Below are 13,936 nucleotides of genomic sequence, written 5' to 3'. Positions count from 1 at the left end.
GGGGGGGGGGGGGGGGGTGACTAACAAAGCATAATCCTACCTCAAGTTTTTGAAGTTTGATTAAGAATATTTTCTGGTATTAGATGTATGTTTGAAAGGACATTTTGTGGCTTTAATTTTACCCCGAAATGGTCGGATTTGTGACGAAAAATATATAATCAAACTGTACATTCTCCAACACGATTATACATGGTATTAGAGCATGTAAGTCTATTAACAAAAAGAATTTTCACGAAAAAGAATTAGCCGCCCACGTGAGAAGGTTTATTAAAGAGTACTTTAACTCATGAGAACGGCAATGTAAAAAAGAATTTTTACATTATTAAGTCACTTTTACGTAAAATGCTTTATTTCCAAGATTACAAATACCAAAATTTTATGAAGAATACATGTAAATGTCTTTTGGATGATATGATTAATGATAGTATAAACATATCTTTTGTGACGACCCAAAGGGTCATCACCGGACTTTTCCCTATTTCCGAGCTTCCGAGGCCTTGAAAACCTCGCTTTTGGTTGCCTCGATTTGCGTGCGCAGTCCGGGCGCGAAGCCGGAAAGCTTTTATGTTGAAATATGTGAACTTTGTGAAAAATTTGAAGAATTTTGATATTAATATTGCTAAAGTTGACTTTGGTCAATATTTTTGGTAAACAGACCCGGACCCGTGATTTGGCGGTACCGGAGGGTCCGTAGAAAAATATGAGACCCGGGCATATGCCCGGAGTCGAATTTCGAGGTCGAGAGCCCAAGAAATGAATTTTTCTGTGAAATTGTTTTTCTGAAATTCTTAAGGAAAATGGAAATAAAAATTGATTAAAAGACTATGGTATCGGGCTCGTATTTTGGTTCCGACGCCCGGTACAAGTCTTAAATATGTGTTAAGCGCTTTCTGTAAAGTTTGGTCGGAATCGGACGTCATTTGACGTGTTTCGGACCTAAATATCTAAAGTTAGAAGTTTAAGAAGTTTGAAATGAAAATGATAATTTTGAGGCTTGATTCATGGATTTTGATGTTATTTAGGCGATTTGGTCGCACGGTTAAGTTCGTAGGATGTTGTTGAGTTAGTCCATGTGTTGGGTTAGGAGCCCCAAGGGCTCGGGTGTGATTCGGATGTATTTTGAGATGGTTTTAGCCTTAGGAATGCTGCAGAAAACTGCTGTTGCTAGTGTCTGCGATCGCATACATTCTTCTGCGATCGCGTAGGGTTAATTGATCAGGCCCATTTTCTGTTCTATGCGATCGCATGAACTCCTCTGCGATCGTGTACCTTAGCCCCTTCATTCTTTGCGATCGCATTAAGCTTCCGCGATCGCATTTCATTAAACCAACCCCGGTATGCATAGCCCCTTTTCTTCTATGCGTTCGCATGACCTATTCTGCGATCGCAGTGGTCAATTTTCCCCTCCCCTATGCGATCGCAAGCCTCCTTCTGCGATCGCATAGAGTAAATATGCCCAGTTATATTTTTATGTCCAGAACAGTAGCAGCACGGGATTTCTCATTTTTTTTTTCACACGAGCTCTTCTCTTAAACCCTCCATAGACGAAATTCAAGCTCTCCTTCCTCCATAACTCTTTGGGTAAGTAATCTTAACATCATTCCCTCATTATTTCTTCATCTAATTACTAATTTTCTAGCCCTAAATCATGAAATCAAAGTAGAAATTAAGGATTTTGGGTAGAGTTAGGTTTTTGGGAATTATGGGTGATTCAACCTCAATTTGGGGTCGAATCTTGAAATAAATTATATATTTGAACTCGTGGGGTTATGGGTGATTGGGTTTTGGTCCGAGCCTCGTGTTTGGACCATGTGGGACCGGTGTCGAATTTTGGTGTTTTGGGAGAATGGTTGGAAAATTCATTTCTAGGCTATGGGATTATGTTTTTGAGCCCTTATTGATATTATTGAACTAATTATGCCTAGATATCATTGTTTCGGAGTTGGATTGTAGAGGAAATGCGGTATTAGAGAGTTGATTGCTATTCTTGGACCGAGGTAAGTGTTTGTTCTAACTTTGGCTTGAGGGAATAGGATTAGGATGTTAATTGCTACTTGCTAAATGTGGAGTACGGTGTATAGGCATGGTGACGAGTATCTATACATCGGCGTCTAGCATGACCATGAGTCTTAATTGCTTTTAATTCGAATGATGTGACACCACTACCTTGTCTAATGAATAAATTTCATATAATGTGAACGGTTGAGGAAAAATTGTGATTGGTATATTTTGGAGCGTTGGCTCGAACAAGAATGTGATAGTTGAGAAAGAAATGATTCAAAAGAGGATGTGTTGTGATTATTCCTTGCCGGGACGTATAGACTATTATTATGTACTCTCCCTTGTCGGGATATTTGGGCTGTTAGCTGTACCCTTGCCGGGTTAAGGTGTTATGTTGTCGAGTTCCCCTAATGGGACCTTCTTTACATAGTCAGATATTTTGAATTATAATATGGGATATATTTTGAATTATAATATGGGATCGTGTGGCACGCCGACCACTTATATATTATGAAATGGGATCGTGTGGCACGCCGACCACTTATATACTATAATATGGGATCGTGTGACATGCCGACCGCTTATTTACTATGAAATGGGATCGTGTGGCACGCCGACCACTTATTTACTATGAAATGGGATCGTGTGGCACGCCGTCCACTTATGAATTAAGAAATGGGATCGTGTGGCGCACCGACTACTTATATATATGAGCTATGATATTGAGATAGTTTCGTCGTTATATCCATTGATCTGTATTCGCTGTATTTTTCCCGAGCATGCCCCCTTCCCCTTTTTAGTTGATATTCTCTGTTGTTATTTTCTGTTGCCTTGTATATATTTATCTGCACAGGTTGTTTTTGGTAGGCCCTGTCTAGCCTCGTCACTACTTCGCCGGGGTTAGGCCAGGCACTTACCAGCACATGGGGTCGGTTGTGCTGATGCTACACTTCTGTGCTTTTTGCACAGATCATAGTACCGGAGCAGGAGCCTTTGGTCAGCAGTAGGAGCGTTGGGAGCTTACTTCAGTCCGAAGATTCCGAGGTAGCTTGCTGGCGTCCGCATGGCCCGGAGTCTCTCTTATCTCTGCTTTTCGTTTGATTTCCCTTGTATCGGATCAGACAGTACTGTATACTCATTCAGACTTCGTATTTAGCATTCAGTAGAAGTTCGTGAGTTAGTGATACCAAATCTGGGTAGAGGTGTATGTGAATTCCGTACTTGGATTCTGTTATTTATGTTTCGAGATTTCCGCTTTTATGTTAATTGCCTCGTTCTTCTTTATTTTGCTAATGATAATGAGAAAAGTGTTAAATTAATTGGCTTGCCTAGCTCCTATCAGTAGGCGCCATCACGACTCCCGAGGGTGGGAAATCCGGGTCGTGACATCTTTATATTGTTGGTGTATATAAGTTAAGCTCAAGATGTGTAGAGAGAGCAGCTCGGAGCAGAGGAAGAAGCAACATTAGGAATTTAGGTCCAGACTAATTACTGTAATTAGAGAATGATTATCTCCTCATTTGAAGCATTTACAAGAATTCTTTTTATACTTAAAAGGAAAAAAGGATGGGGAACTTTAATGAATGTCCGGGGCCTGCTAGTTTGAATGGGGATATGAATCATTTCAGAACAAACTTTGGAGGTTCAAAAGCTTTGCCTACCATTTTCTATGTCATTGTCATGGAATTTATTTAAAGATAAAAAGAAAGAATATTGGTGATAAAAATGATTCTTACAAAGTGGAGGGTGCTCAAAAGAAGGAACATATTCCTTATCATTTCTGCTGTATCTTATTTTAAATTCCATTTTGATTCCATAAGAAAACCCTTTTCTCCAAGTTGTTTAACATACTTGGCCAAATCTCATGTCCCACAATATGTTACTATAATATTTTTTGACATAAATTATGCCATCTTCATATAATGATTGTAGTTCTTGATGTCCTATTTTAGTTGTTCTTTTGTTTTGAGGAAAGTGGCAGACTCAGCTCAAACTCTATATCTTGATTCCACTGAGAAATGCCTTTGCCAATTTAGCTTGTGGATAATAAGAGACGGATATATGTTTGAACTTTATGAGTTTGAATTTGCGATTCTACCACATTCCATCTAATTTAATGGATTCAAAATTTTAATAATCTTTTGAGCAAAGATACAGGTTACGAGCGAAAGCTAAAGGTTCAGATGAACTCATATCCTCTATACTGAATACGCCCATATGAATAATACTAACAATATATTGACAATGTCCATATTATTCTTTTATTTTTTGGACATTATCAAGATAGCATTCACCCTTTGCTGGGCGATACTTCTAGACGTGTTTAAATTAATGTCAGGATTCTAAAAGTGATTTTGAGTCGTATTGCAATCTTAATTTACTTCATTACCAGAGTAGTCAAATCTGATCTTTTGTCATTTCGTGGATAGGCATCCTATAGGTGTTATTTCAAACACGACTAGGTTGATGTCAAATATAGTCTTTTTCACATTGGAAAACATACATCTTTCTGTAGAAATGCATTGTAACGTTAAACAAATGCTACACTATCTCCGACAAAAACTTTACTTAATTAATTTTATCATACAAAATTAATGTCAAAATATATATTATAATTAAATATGATTTAATGACAGAGCATGTGAAGATACATGTTATGTATCAATTGAATTGATATAAACATCAAGTGTGAATAAGTTATTATAGTATCGCATATCGAATTATACTGATGAGCTCAAGGATACCCCAAAATGGGCTAATTCTTGGTTCTCCCCAAAGAGCAATTGCAATTGGTCAACATTTTATTTTATCCGAGAATAAGAGGTATCGTCACACATCTCTCTACAATAACCTTATATAATATCCATTTTATAAAAGCCAAATTTTTTTGGAATAGCTTTTTATGTTATGTTATAACATATGTCCTCTATAACAACATTTTTCTATAGTAATCAAAAAAATATCGAAACAAACGAGATTGTTATAGGAAGATTTGCTGTATATGGCCTTTTTAATGAGCTAAATGGAGGAAGAAAGATAACAATAAATTCAGAGCCAAATACAAGGACACAAAGTCAAGAAATTGAAAGATCATCTTCGCATAATGTAATATAACATTTACAAAATGATCAATAAGAAAATCCACCCTTTGCATTTTATGACATTTTACAACCAGTCAAGGAGATTATGGATTCTTCATAAAATCAACTAAACATTAAGCAACAAGATTTCTAGTCAATAATTCCCTTGAATCAGTTCCATTTATGCTTGATCATTGCAGTCTACATTAAAGCCAAAATCATGAACCATCCCAACGCAATAATCAACAAAATATCTGCAAAAAGTAGATAGTAATTGTAAGACATCAGAACCAAAAAATAAGATTAAAACATCACCAACAACAACAACAACCCAGTAAAATTCCATAATTAGTGGAGTCTGGGGAGGGTAGTGTGTATGCAGACCTTACCCCTACCCGAGGGGGTAGAGAGCCTGTTTCCGAAAGACCCTCGGCTCAAGACGACAAAAAGAAATACTATATCAGTACCATCAACAAGATTAAAACACCAAAAAATGCAAAAATAAGTTGACAATTCTTGTACCAGTTTGCCATGGGACAGTTGTGAAACTGTTACTCCAAGATGATCCGAGGAAACAATCACTGGACGTGTTGAATCCACTAGGACAATTACAAAGAAATGAATTATAAGGTCCACCATATCCACAAACTCCATTACTCTTCTCACAACTCTCACACATATCAGGATATTCATTATTGAAATTAAACTTATATTTCAATCCCACACCATATTTCCATGCCTGTGGATTCAATTCTTGACCATTAAAACCATATAGAGCTGAGTAAGATGAGCAATGCAACTTCTCCAAATCCATCTCAAAAGCCGGTCCAAGATCAACTGGTGTGTAAACACAACAAGTAGAAATTGGAAGATTAAGTCTACTAATAGCTTGACAAGAATACAAAAGACTACAAACAGGTGCACCCTGAGAATCACACATAGGAAAAGTTGAATTGACCCCTCCATTGGATTTGTAAATTGGTGAAGAATCTGTTGCACAATCAAGTAAAGCAAACACTGTGTCATCATTAAAGCTAAAAGGTGCATTTCCATCTAAACTAAAGCCTTTACTTGGCTGTGTACAAGCACAAGTTGACATAGAAGGATCATTAATGTACAAGACTTGGTTATTGTAATCTATTGAAGTAACCGGATAACATCCGGTGTGAGTCTTGAAACTCAGTTGTTGGTTGTTGCATATAACATAAGGCTGAAATCGCGGATCGCCACATCCAGGGCCAGTGCCAAAAGGGTATTTGATTGGTATATTGCCACATGATTTTTGGCAACTTTGTGATGTGATTAATGAAGGAAGAAATATGAATACAATGCAAGAGATGAAGATTGAAGATTTCTTGAAATTCATGTTTGGTTGACTATGAAAATACAGATAGATAGGGAGGGAGGAAGAAAAATGTGGAAGAGTAGTGGTGTATATAAATTAGTGAGAGGTCTAAAACTTTGTCTTTTGGTAATGACAAGTGCTTATATTTTATGGGGGTTGTTCCTTCTTTTGCAACTTTTGTTGAACGTAGTAGTGCAAAAAATGCGTGTCGAGGGTCTACCGGAAACAACATCTCTACATTCACTGTAAGGGTTGTTGGGTGTGCGAACAAAGTACCACATTGGTAGCTGAAAAGATTGGGAGTCTACATATAAGGTGTAGGGATCTCTTAATGGTGTGAGCCTTTTGGGGAAAACCGTGCGGGCTTGGCCCAAAGCGGACAATATCACACCATGTTAAGAGTGTCATTGGACCGTTTAAGCCCAACAAGGGTAAGGTCTTCGTACTATCTACCCTTCTCAAACCCTACTTGTGGAACTATATTGGTTTTTTGTTTGTTTGTTTTGTTGTTGTAGTAATGCACAAAATGCAAATTCCTAGGCCAAATTGCATATATAAAGAGCAGAATGTTTAGATGACTTTCACTAAGGATGTTATTAGTTGGTTGATTACTATGTATGGATCCTGGGAATTTCATAGCTCATAAAAGTATTGTTGTTGGAGTCTCCTACATTTTGGTTTTATTTTATGTTTTTTCATGTGCTCAAGTTAAGTGGCAAAAGAAACTGCTAATGTAAAATTAAAAGACATATTTTAACTTGTGAAATAATGTTTAACTTTCTTCTATTTATGTTTTGAAAATTAGTTTGTAAATACCGGTTGTAGACTTTGCTAAATATTTAGTAGTTTGAGAACTTTAATTGGGTTGATTAGTTTAATGATGTCAATGATTATGCTGCCACTCAACAGAAAAAAGGCATCTTTTATCTTTTGCAAGCAACTATATATTATACTATATCAGCGTTCTTCTAGCCAGCGGTGAGCCACTTAAACAAGTAATCTTTGTTATTTTACATGTTACAATTTCATTTTAATCTGTTTTAATTAAAAGAATAACCTTTGTATATTTGAAACTTTTTTATTTTATCTTGAATATGCTCTTATAGTCATATTTATGAGTACTTTTGGAGTGCACGAAAAGTCTAATTTCTTTAGTGATAAATCAAATACCGCCATAAAATAATGAAATGGGGAGTATAAAATTGGTGGGAAAAGGGAAAGTAGACTTATTTAACTTTATTCCCTTGAAAGCTTTTATGTTCAGTGCTTCAGCCATGGGCATATGGAACCTTCCAAAGTTTCCAAACCAGAATATAATGGACAAACAAACAGTTTTAATTATTTGAATATTAATAAATACAAAAATGACATTTTCAAGATCTTTAAATCTCATAATTTGGTCAATATTGTCTTGTTATGAAGGTGTAATGGCTGACTAGTGGTTAATGACTTACATAGTAGTGTGACAAATTAAATCATGTGCAAGCATGTACATTTATTAGATTCCAGTCCTTTTTAATTTATCTCATTTTATAATCTTTTTCTTCTTTTAAGGATCCCCTTCATATCATAACTTGTGAAATTATACTGAATATATTATTGTTCTTTTTTTTTTTGGTCATAGTATCTTGAAAACACAGTGTGCCATGTGCTAACATAAGCTTAATTGTCATAGCAGAGGGTACTATATTACTTAATTTGTTTAAGCATCAAATGAAGTAGTAAACAAGTTGATAGGAAACTTCAGCATATAAATGAATGGTTTAAGGTTGTATTTCAAAAGTTGAAGAAAGGACAAGAGCTTTAGAAAGGGTCGGTAGAAGGTTCATGGAACAAGCATATGATCACATGGTCGCATTAATTCAATTAATCTTCTTCTCCATCTAACCTTCTATTTAGCTGAGTCCAAGGAGAATAAGAACAAATTGAAGTATGGATATAGTAAAGTTTAATGTTGTTATAAACAAGAAAATGGTTTGAATTACTAAAAGGGAGGATCATTTAAATGGTATGAGTCAATAAATAGGTGGATTATTTGAATTGGTGTAGTAAACTAGCGGACCATTTGACCCGCCCAAATATTACTTGGCTTGAGATAAGTTAGGTTAAAATAAGCTAAACAATGAGTCGTAGTCTAACCCGGCCAACTATAACCAAATTTTGATTTCTTTGTTTGTTGATCGGTTACAAAATAAAACTATTTTTCTATATTATCAAACGATTTTTTTTAAAGAAAATCTTTTGACAAGTTTTCTTATGGATCAATTTGGGCTTATATATTTATCCCAAATCAATCGAACGTTTAGATGTACTGACTTGAGTTGTACTCAAATTGACTCGCTAGGAAAATATGCAGCCTAACCCGCTCAAGTTTAGACGGATTGAAAGATCATATTTTTATGGGGTAGTTTTATCACCCGATAGTAAATAGTTGTCACGACTCAAAACTCAACTCGTCGTGATGGCGCCTATCATGGAACTAGGCCAGTCTCAACTCAACAAAACAACACAACAACGATAAGTTTAAAAATATTTAACAGAAGTTTTGAACATTTAGAGAAACTGTTTGAACATAAGAAATTCCAAAATAAGATACAACTGCCCAAAATCAGGGTGTCACTGAGTGCATGAGCGTCTAGGGAAATACATGGTCTATTACAATGTCTAAAGAAGCAACTGAAATACGACTGGAGAATAAGGAGGAGAGCCAAGGCCTGCGAACGCCGTGCAAACACCTCAATAATCTCCTAAGCCTGAAGCCTCAATCAACAACCACCACTGGGTCCAAAAGTGCCTGGATCTGCACACAAGGTGCAGGGGGTAACATGAGTACACCAACTCAGTAAGTAACGAGTCCAAACTATGGACTGAAAGGTAGTGACGAACTCAACCCAACAGATATAATAGAAACAACGTACAGAAACGTAGGCATGCTTTCAGTTAAATAAACATCTCAAAGTAATAAGGTAAATACAGATCTAAACAGTTTAAGATATATAACTCAACTGCCTCTACATGCCAATGCATCGACTGTGTGAAATGTACAATGTACTCCCACTCTCAAGTGCTCAACCACTCGGTATTGAATATGGCCATCCGGCCCAGGGAAATCCATCCCGGAATATATATAACACTGACCGTAAGTCACTCAGTACCAAGGAAAAAAGGGTAATCCAACCCTATGGAGAAATCCATCTCTAGGCATATATAAATACTCAACCACTCGGTACCGTATATGGCCATCCGGCCCAGGGAAATCTATCCGGAACATATTCATCACTGACTATAAGTCACTCGGTACCGTGGAACAAGGGTAATCCAACCCTGTGGAGAAATTCATCTCCAGATATCAATACTTCGGACAAACCCATGTCCAGGAAAATCCATCCCTCAATAATATCATCCGCGCCCATTGTAGGTTTGCAGACTCCAAAGGGGCTTCTACGGCCCAAGCACTATCATAATTAATATAACCGCTGCGGCGTGCAGCCCGACCCAATAACTGTCACTCATAATCAGGCTCTCGGCCTCACTCAGTCATAACTCTCTAGTCTCACCCACGGGCTCACAATGTCATGGAAATTAGCCCGAAAATAATGATATGCTATGCCAATAATAATAATCGAGACTGAGATATGATATGAAATGCATGAATATGACTGAGTACAAGATAATAGTGAAATCACTGAAATGACAGCAAAAAACGACCACTAGGGGTCCCAACAGTATCGGCATGAAGCCCTAACACGGTATCTAGCATGTTCACAGCTCAATTACTTTATCACATAATGGAAACTTGGATATCAACAAGAAAGAGTCATTAAAAGGTGCCATGGAATGAACCAGGTCACGATTCTCACGGTGCACGCTCGCACGCCCATCACTTGGCATGTGCATCACCTCATTATTAACCACATAACACGTAATTCCGGGTTTCGAATCCTCAGAACCAAGTTTGAAAGCGTTACTTACCTCGAACCAAGCAAACTCCTACTCCGCAATGCCTTTGCCTCTCGACTCGGCCTCTGAACGCCCCGAATCTAGCCACAAGCAATACAATACAATCAATATAGACTAAAGGAATCAATTCCACAAGAAAAATACCAAATTCATAGACAAAATCCGAAATCGGCTAAAACTCGGCCCCCGGGCCCACGTCTCAAAATCCGACAAAAGTTACAAAACCCGAAAGCCCATTCATTCACGAGTCTAATCATACCAAATTTATCAAAATCCAACCTCATTTGGTCACTCAAATCCTCAAAATCCACTCTCAAATTTTCAAGCCCTAAATTCCCAAATTTCTAGCTTAAATTCCCAATTAGATGATGAATAAAGCCATGGATTCATGAAATTTATACCATTATAGGTTAGAATCACTTAAACCCCAACGTTGCTCCTTGAAATACTTCGAAAAATCGCCTCTCTCCTGAGTTCCTCAAATCCAAAATCGAAAATGGAGAACAAAACCTCGAGCTGGGGTTTTTCTGCCCAGCAAAACCGCACCTGCGGTCCTATTTCCGCACCTGCAGAACCGCATCTGCGAAGAGGGCTCCGCTTCTGCGGAATTTTATTAACAAATCTGACTCTGCTTCTGCAATCACATGACCGCATCTGCGGTATCGCAGATGCAGTGACCAAGCCGCACTTGCGATCCAGCTGCGCACCTGCGCCTCAAATCCGCTTCTGCGACCTCGCACCTGCGGTTCCCACTCCGCAGGTCGCGGAAACACCAGCAACAGCAGCTTCAGCTGCATTTTTCCAACTCCAAACACTCTGATCACTACCCAAAATCACCCCGAGGCCCTTGGGACCTCAAACAAACATACCAACATATCTAACAACATCATACGAACTTAGTCAAACTTCCGGATCACTCAAAACAATATCGAAACACCAAAATACCCTCGTATTCAAGCTTAAGAACCTCTAAACTTCCGAATTCCACAACCGATGCCGAAACCCACCAAAACACTTCCGAATGACCTCAAATTTTGCACACAAGTCAAAAATGACACCACAAACCTATTCCAACTTCCGGAATTCCATTCCAACCCCGATATCAAAATTTCCACTACCGACCAAATTTGCCAAAATTCCAACTTTTGCCAATTCAAGCCTAATTCTACTACGAGCCTCCAAATCACTTTTCGGATGCGCTCGTAAGTCCAAAATCACCTTACGGAGCTAACGGAACCATCAAAATTCAAATCCGAGGTCGTTTACATATAAGTCAACATCCGGTCAACTCTTCCGACTTAACCCTTCTCATAAGAGACTAAGTGTCTCGATTCACTCCAAAACCACTCCGGACCCGAACCAACTAACCCGACATAACATAATATAGATGAAGAACACAAGAAGAAGCAGAAATGGGGAAAATGGGGCTATAACTCTCAAAACGACCGGTCGGGTCGTTACATCCTCCCCCTCTTATACAAACGTTCGTCCTCGAACGGGTCTAGAAACATACCTAGAGTCTCAAACAGGTGTGGATATCTGCTCCGCATCTCCCGCTCGGTCTCCCAGGTGGCCTCCTCCACAGGCTGACCTCCCCAGTGCACCTTCATAGATGCTATATCCTTTGACCTCAACCTTCGAACCAGACGCTCCAAAATAGTCACTGGCTCCACATCATAAGTCAAATCACCATCCAACTGGATCGTGATGAAATCCAAAACATGAGACAGATTGCCAATATACTTTCGAAGCATAGAAACATGAAATACACCCGACAAGATAGGTGGCAAAGCAAGCTCATAGGCCACCTCCCCAATCCCCGAAGCACCTCGAACGACCCAATAAACCGAGGAATCAACTTGCCTTTATTCCCAAATTCATAACACCCTTCATGGGTGAAACCTTCAGTAGAACCTTCTCCCCAACCATATAAGACACATCACGGACCTTCCTGTCAGCATAACTCTTTTGCCTTGACTGTGCTGTACGAAGCCGCTCCTGAATCACTTTCACCTTGTCCAAAGCATCCTGAACCAAGTTTGTGCCCAAAAGCCTAGCCTCACCTGACTCAAACCAACCCACTGTATCTACATCGCCTCCCATATAAAGCCTCATACGGGGCCATCTGAATACTCGACTGATAACTGTTGTTGTAGACAAACTCCACGAGTGGCAGAAACTGGTCACATGAACCCCCAAAATCAATGACACAAGCGCGTAGCATGTCCTCCAATATTTAAATAGTGTGCTTCGGACTGTCCATCCGTCTAAGGGTGAAATGCTGTGCTCAACTCAACCTGAGTGCCCAAATCTCGTTGCAAGGCCCTCCAAAACTGCGATGTAAATTGTGTGCCTCTGTTTGAAATGATAGAAACTGGCACTCCATGAAGGCAAACAATCTCCCTAATGTAAATCTCATCCAACCGCTCTGAAGAATAGGTAGTACACACAAGATTAAAGTGCGCGGACTTGGTCAGCCGATCCAAAATCACCCAAATAGCATCGAACTTCCTCAAAATCCGTGGGAGCCCAACTACGAAATCCATGGTGATCCGCTCCCACTCCCACTCTGTAATCTCTATCTGCTGAAGCAAACCACCCGGCCTATGATGCTCATATTTCACCTCCTGACAGTTGAGACACCGAGATACAAACTCAATTATATCTTTCTTCATTCTCCTCCACCAATAGTGCTATCTCAAATCCTGATACATCTTCGCAGCACCCGGATGGATGGAATACCGCGAACTATGGGTCTCTTCTAGAATCAACTCTCGTAGCCCATCCACATTGGGCACACATATCCGGCCCTGCATCCTCAATACCCCGTCATCACCAATAGTCACATCTCTAGCATCATCACGCAGAACCTTGTCCTTGAGGACAAGCAAATCAGGATCATCATATTGGCGCTCTCTTATACGATCAAACTAGGAAAACCGAGAAACCACACAAGCTAGGACCCGACTAGGCTCCGAAATATCCAATCTCACAAATCAGGATCATCATCCTGGCGCTCTCTGGCGCTCTTTGATACGATCAAACTAGGAAAACCGAGAAATCACACAAGCTAGGACCCGACTAGGCTCCGAAATATCCAATCACAAACCTATTGCCCAAGGCCTGAACATCAACTGCAACGGGTCTCTCACAAACAGGAAGGAATGCAAGACTACCCATACTCACTGCCTTCCTACTCAAGGCATCGACCACAACATTGGCCTTTCCCGGATGATACAAACTGGTAATATCATAGTCCTTTAGCAGCTCCAACCATCTCCGCTGCCTCAAATTAAGATCCTTCTATTTGAACAAGTGCTGGAGGCTACACTGATTAGTAAATACCTCACAAGACACACCATAGAGATAGTGCCTCCAAATCTTCAACGCGTGAACAATGGCAGCCAACTCCAAATCATGAACAGGGTAATTCTTCTCATGGGGCTTCAACTGACGCAAAGCATAAGCAATCACTCTACCCTCCTGCATCAAAACACACCCGATACCGATATGAGAAGCATCACAATATACTGAATAAGATCCAGAAGCT

The 13,936-nt window shown here is 39.2% G+C and overlaps 1 protein-coding gene across 1 annotated transcript; it reads right to left on the bottom strand.

Moving 5' to 3' along the window:
- Nucleotides 1-5,026: 5,026 nt before the first annotated feature.
- On the bottom strand, nucleotides 5,027-6,557 carry LOC109211662 (wall-associated receptor kinase-like 20). The gene is made up of 2 exons (XM_019375222.1): nucleotides 5,604-6,557; nucleotides 5,027-5,335 (listed from the first exon to the last, which is right to left on the bottom strand). Exons 1-2 carry the CDS (start codon nucleotides 6,445-6,447, stop codon nucleotides 5,283-5,285), a joined length of 897 nt encoding a protein of 298 aa, XP_019230767.1. The 5' UTR covers nucleotides 6,448-6,557; the 3' UTR covers nucleotides 5,027-5,282.
- Between the last annotated feature and the right edge of the window lie 7,379 nt (nucleotides 6,558-13,936).

Source organism: Nicotiana attenuata, unplaced genomic scaffold (assembly GCF_001879085.1).
Source record: "Nicotiana attenuata strain UT unplaced genomic scaffold, NIATTr2, whole genome shotgun sequence".
NCBI classification, from domain to species: domain Eukaryota; kingdom Viridiplantae; phylum Streptophyta; class Magnoliopsida; order Solanales; family Solanaceae; genus Nicotiana; species Nicotiana attenuata.
Note: the sequence above shows the minus strand (reverse complement) of the source record. Positions and strands in the feature narration are given on the sequence as shown.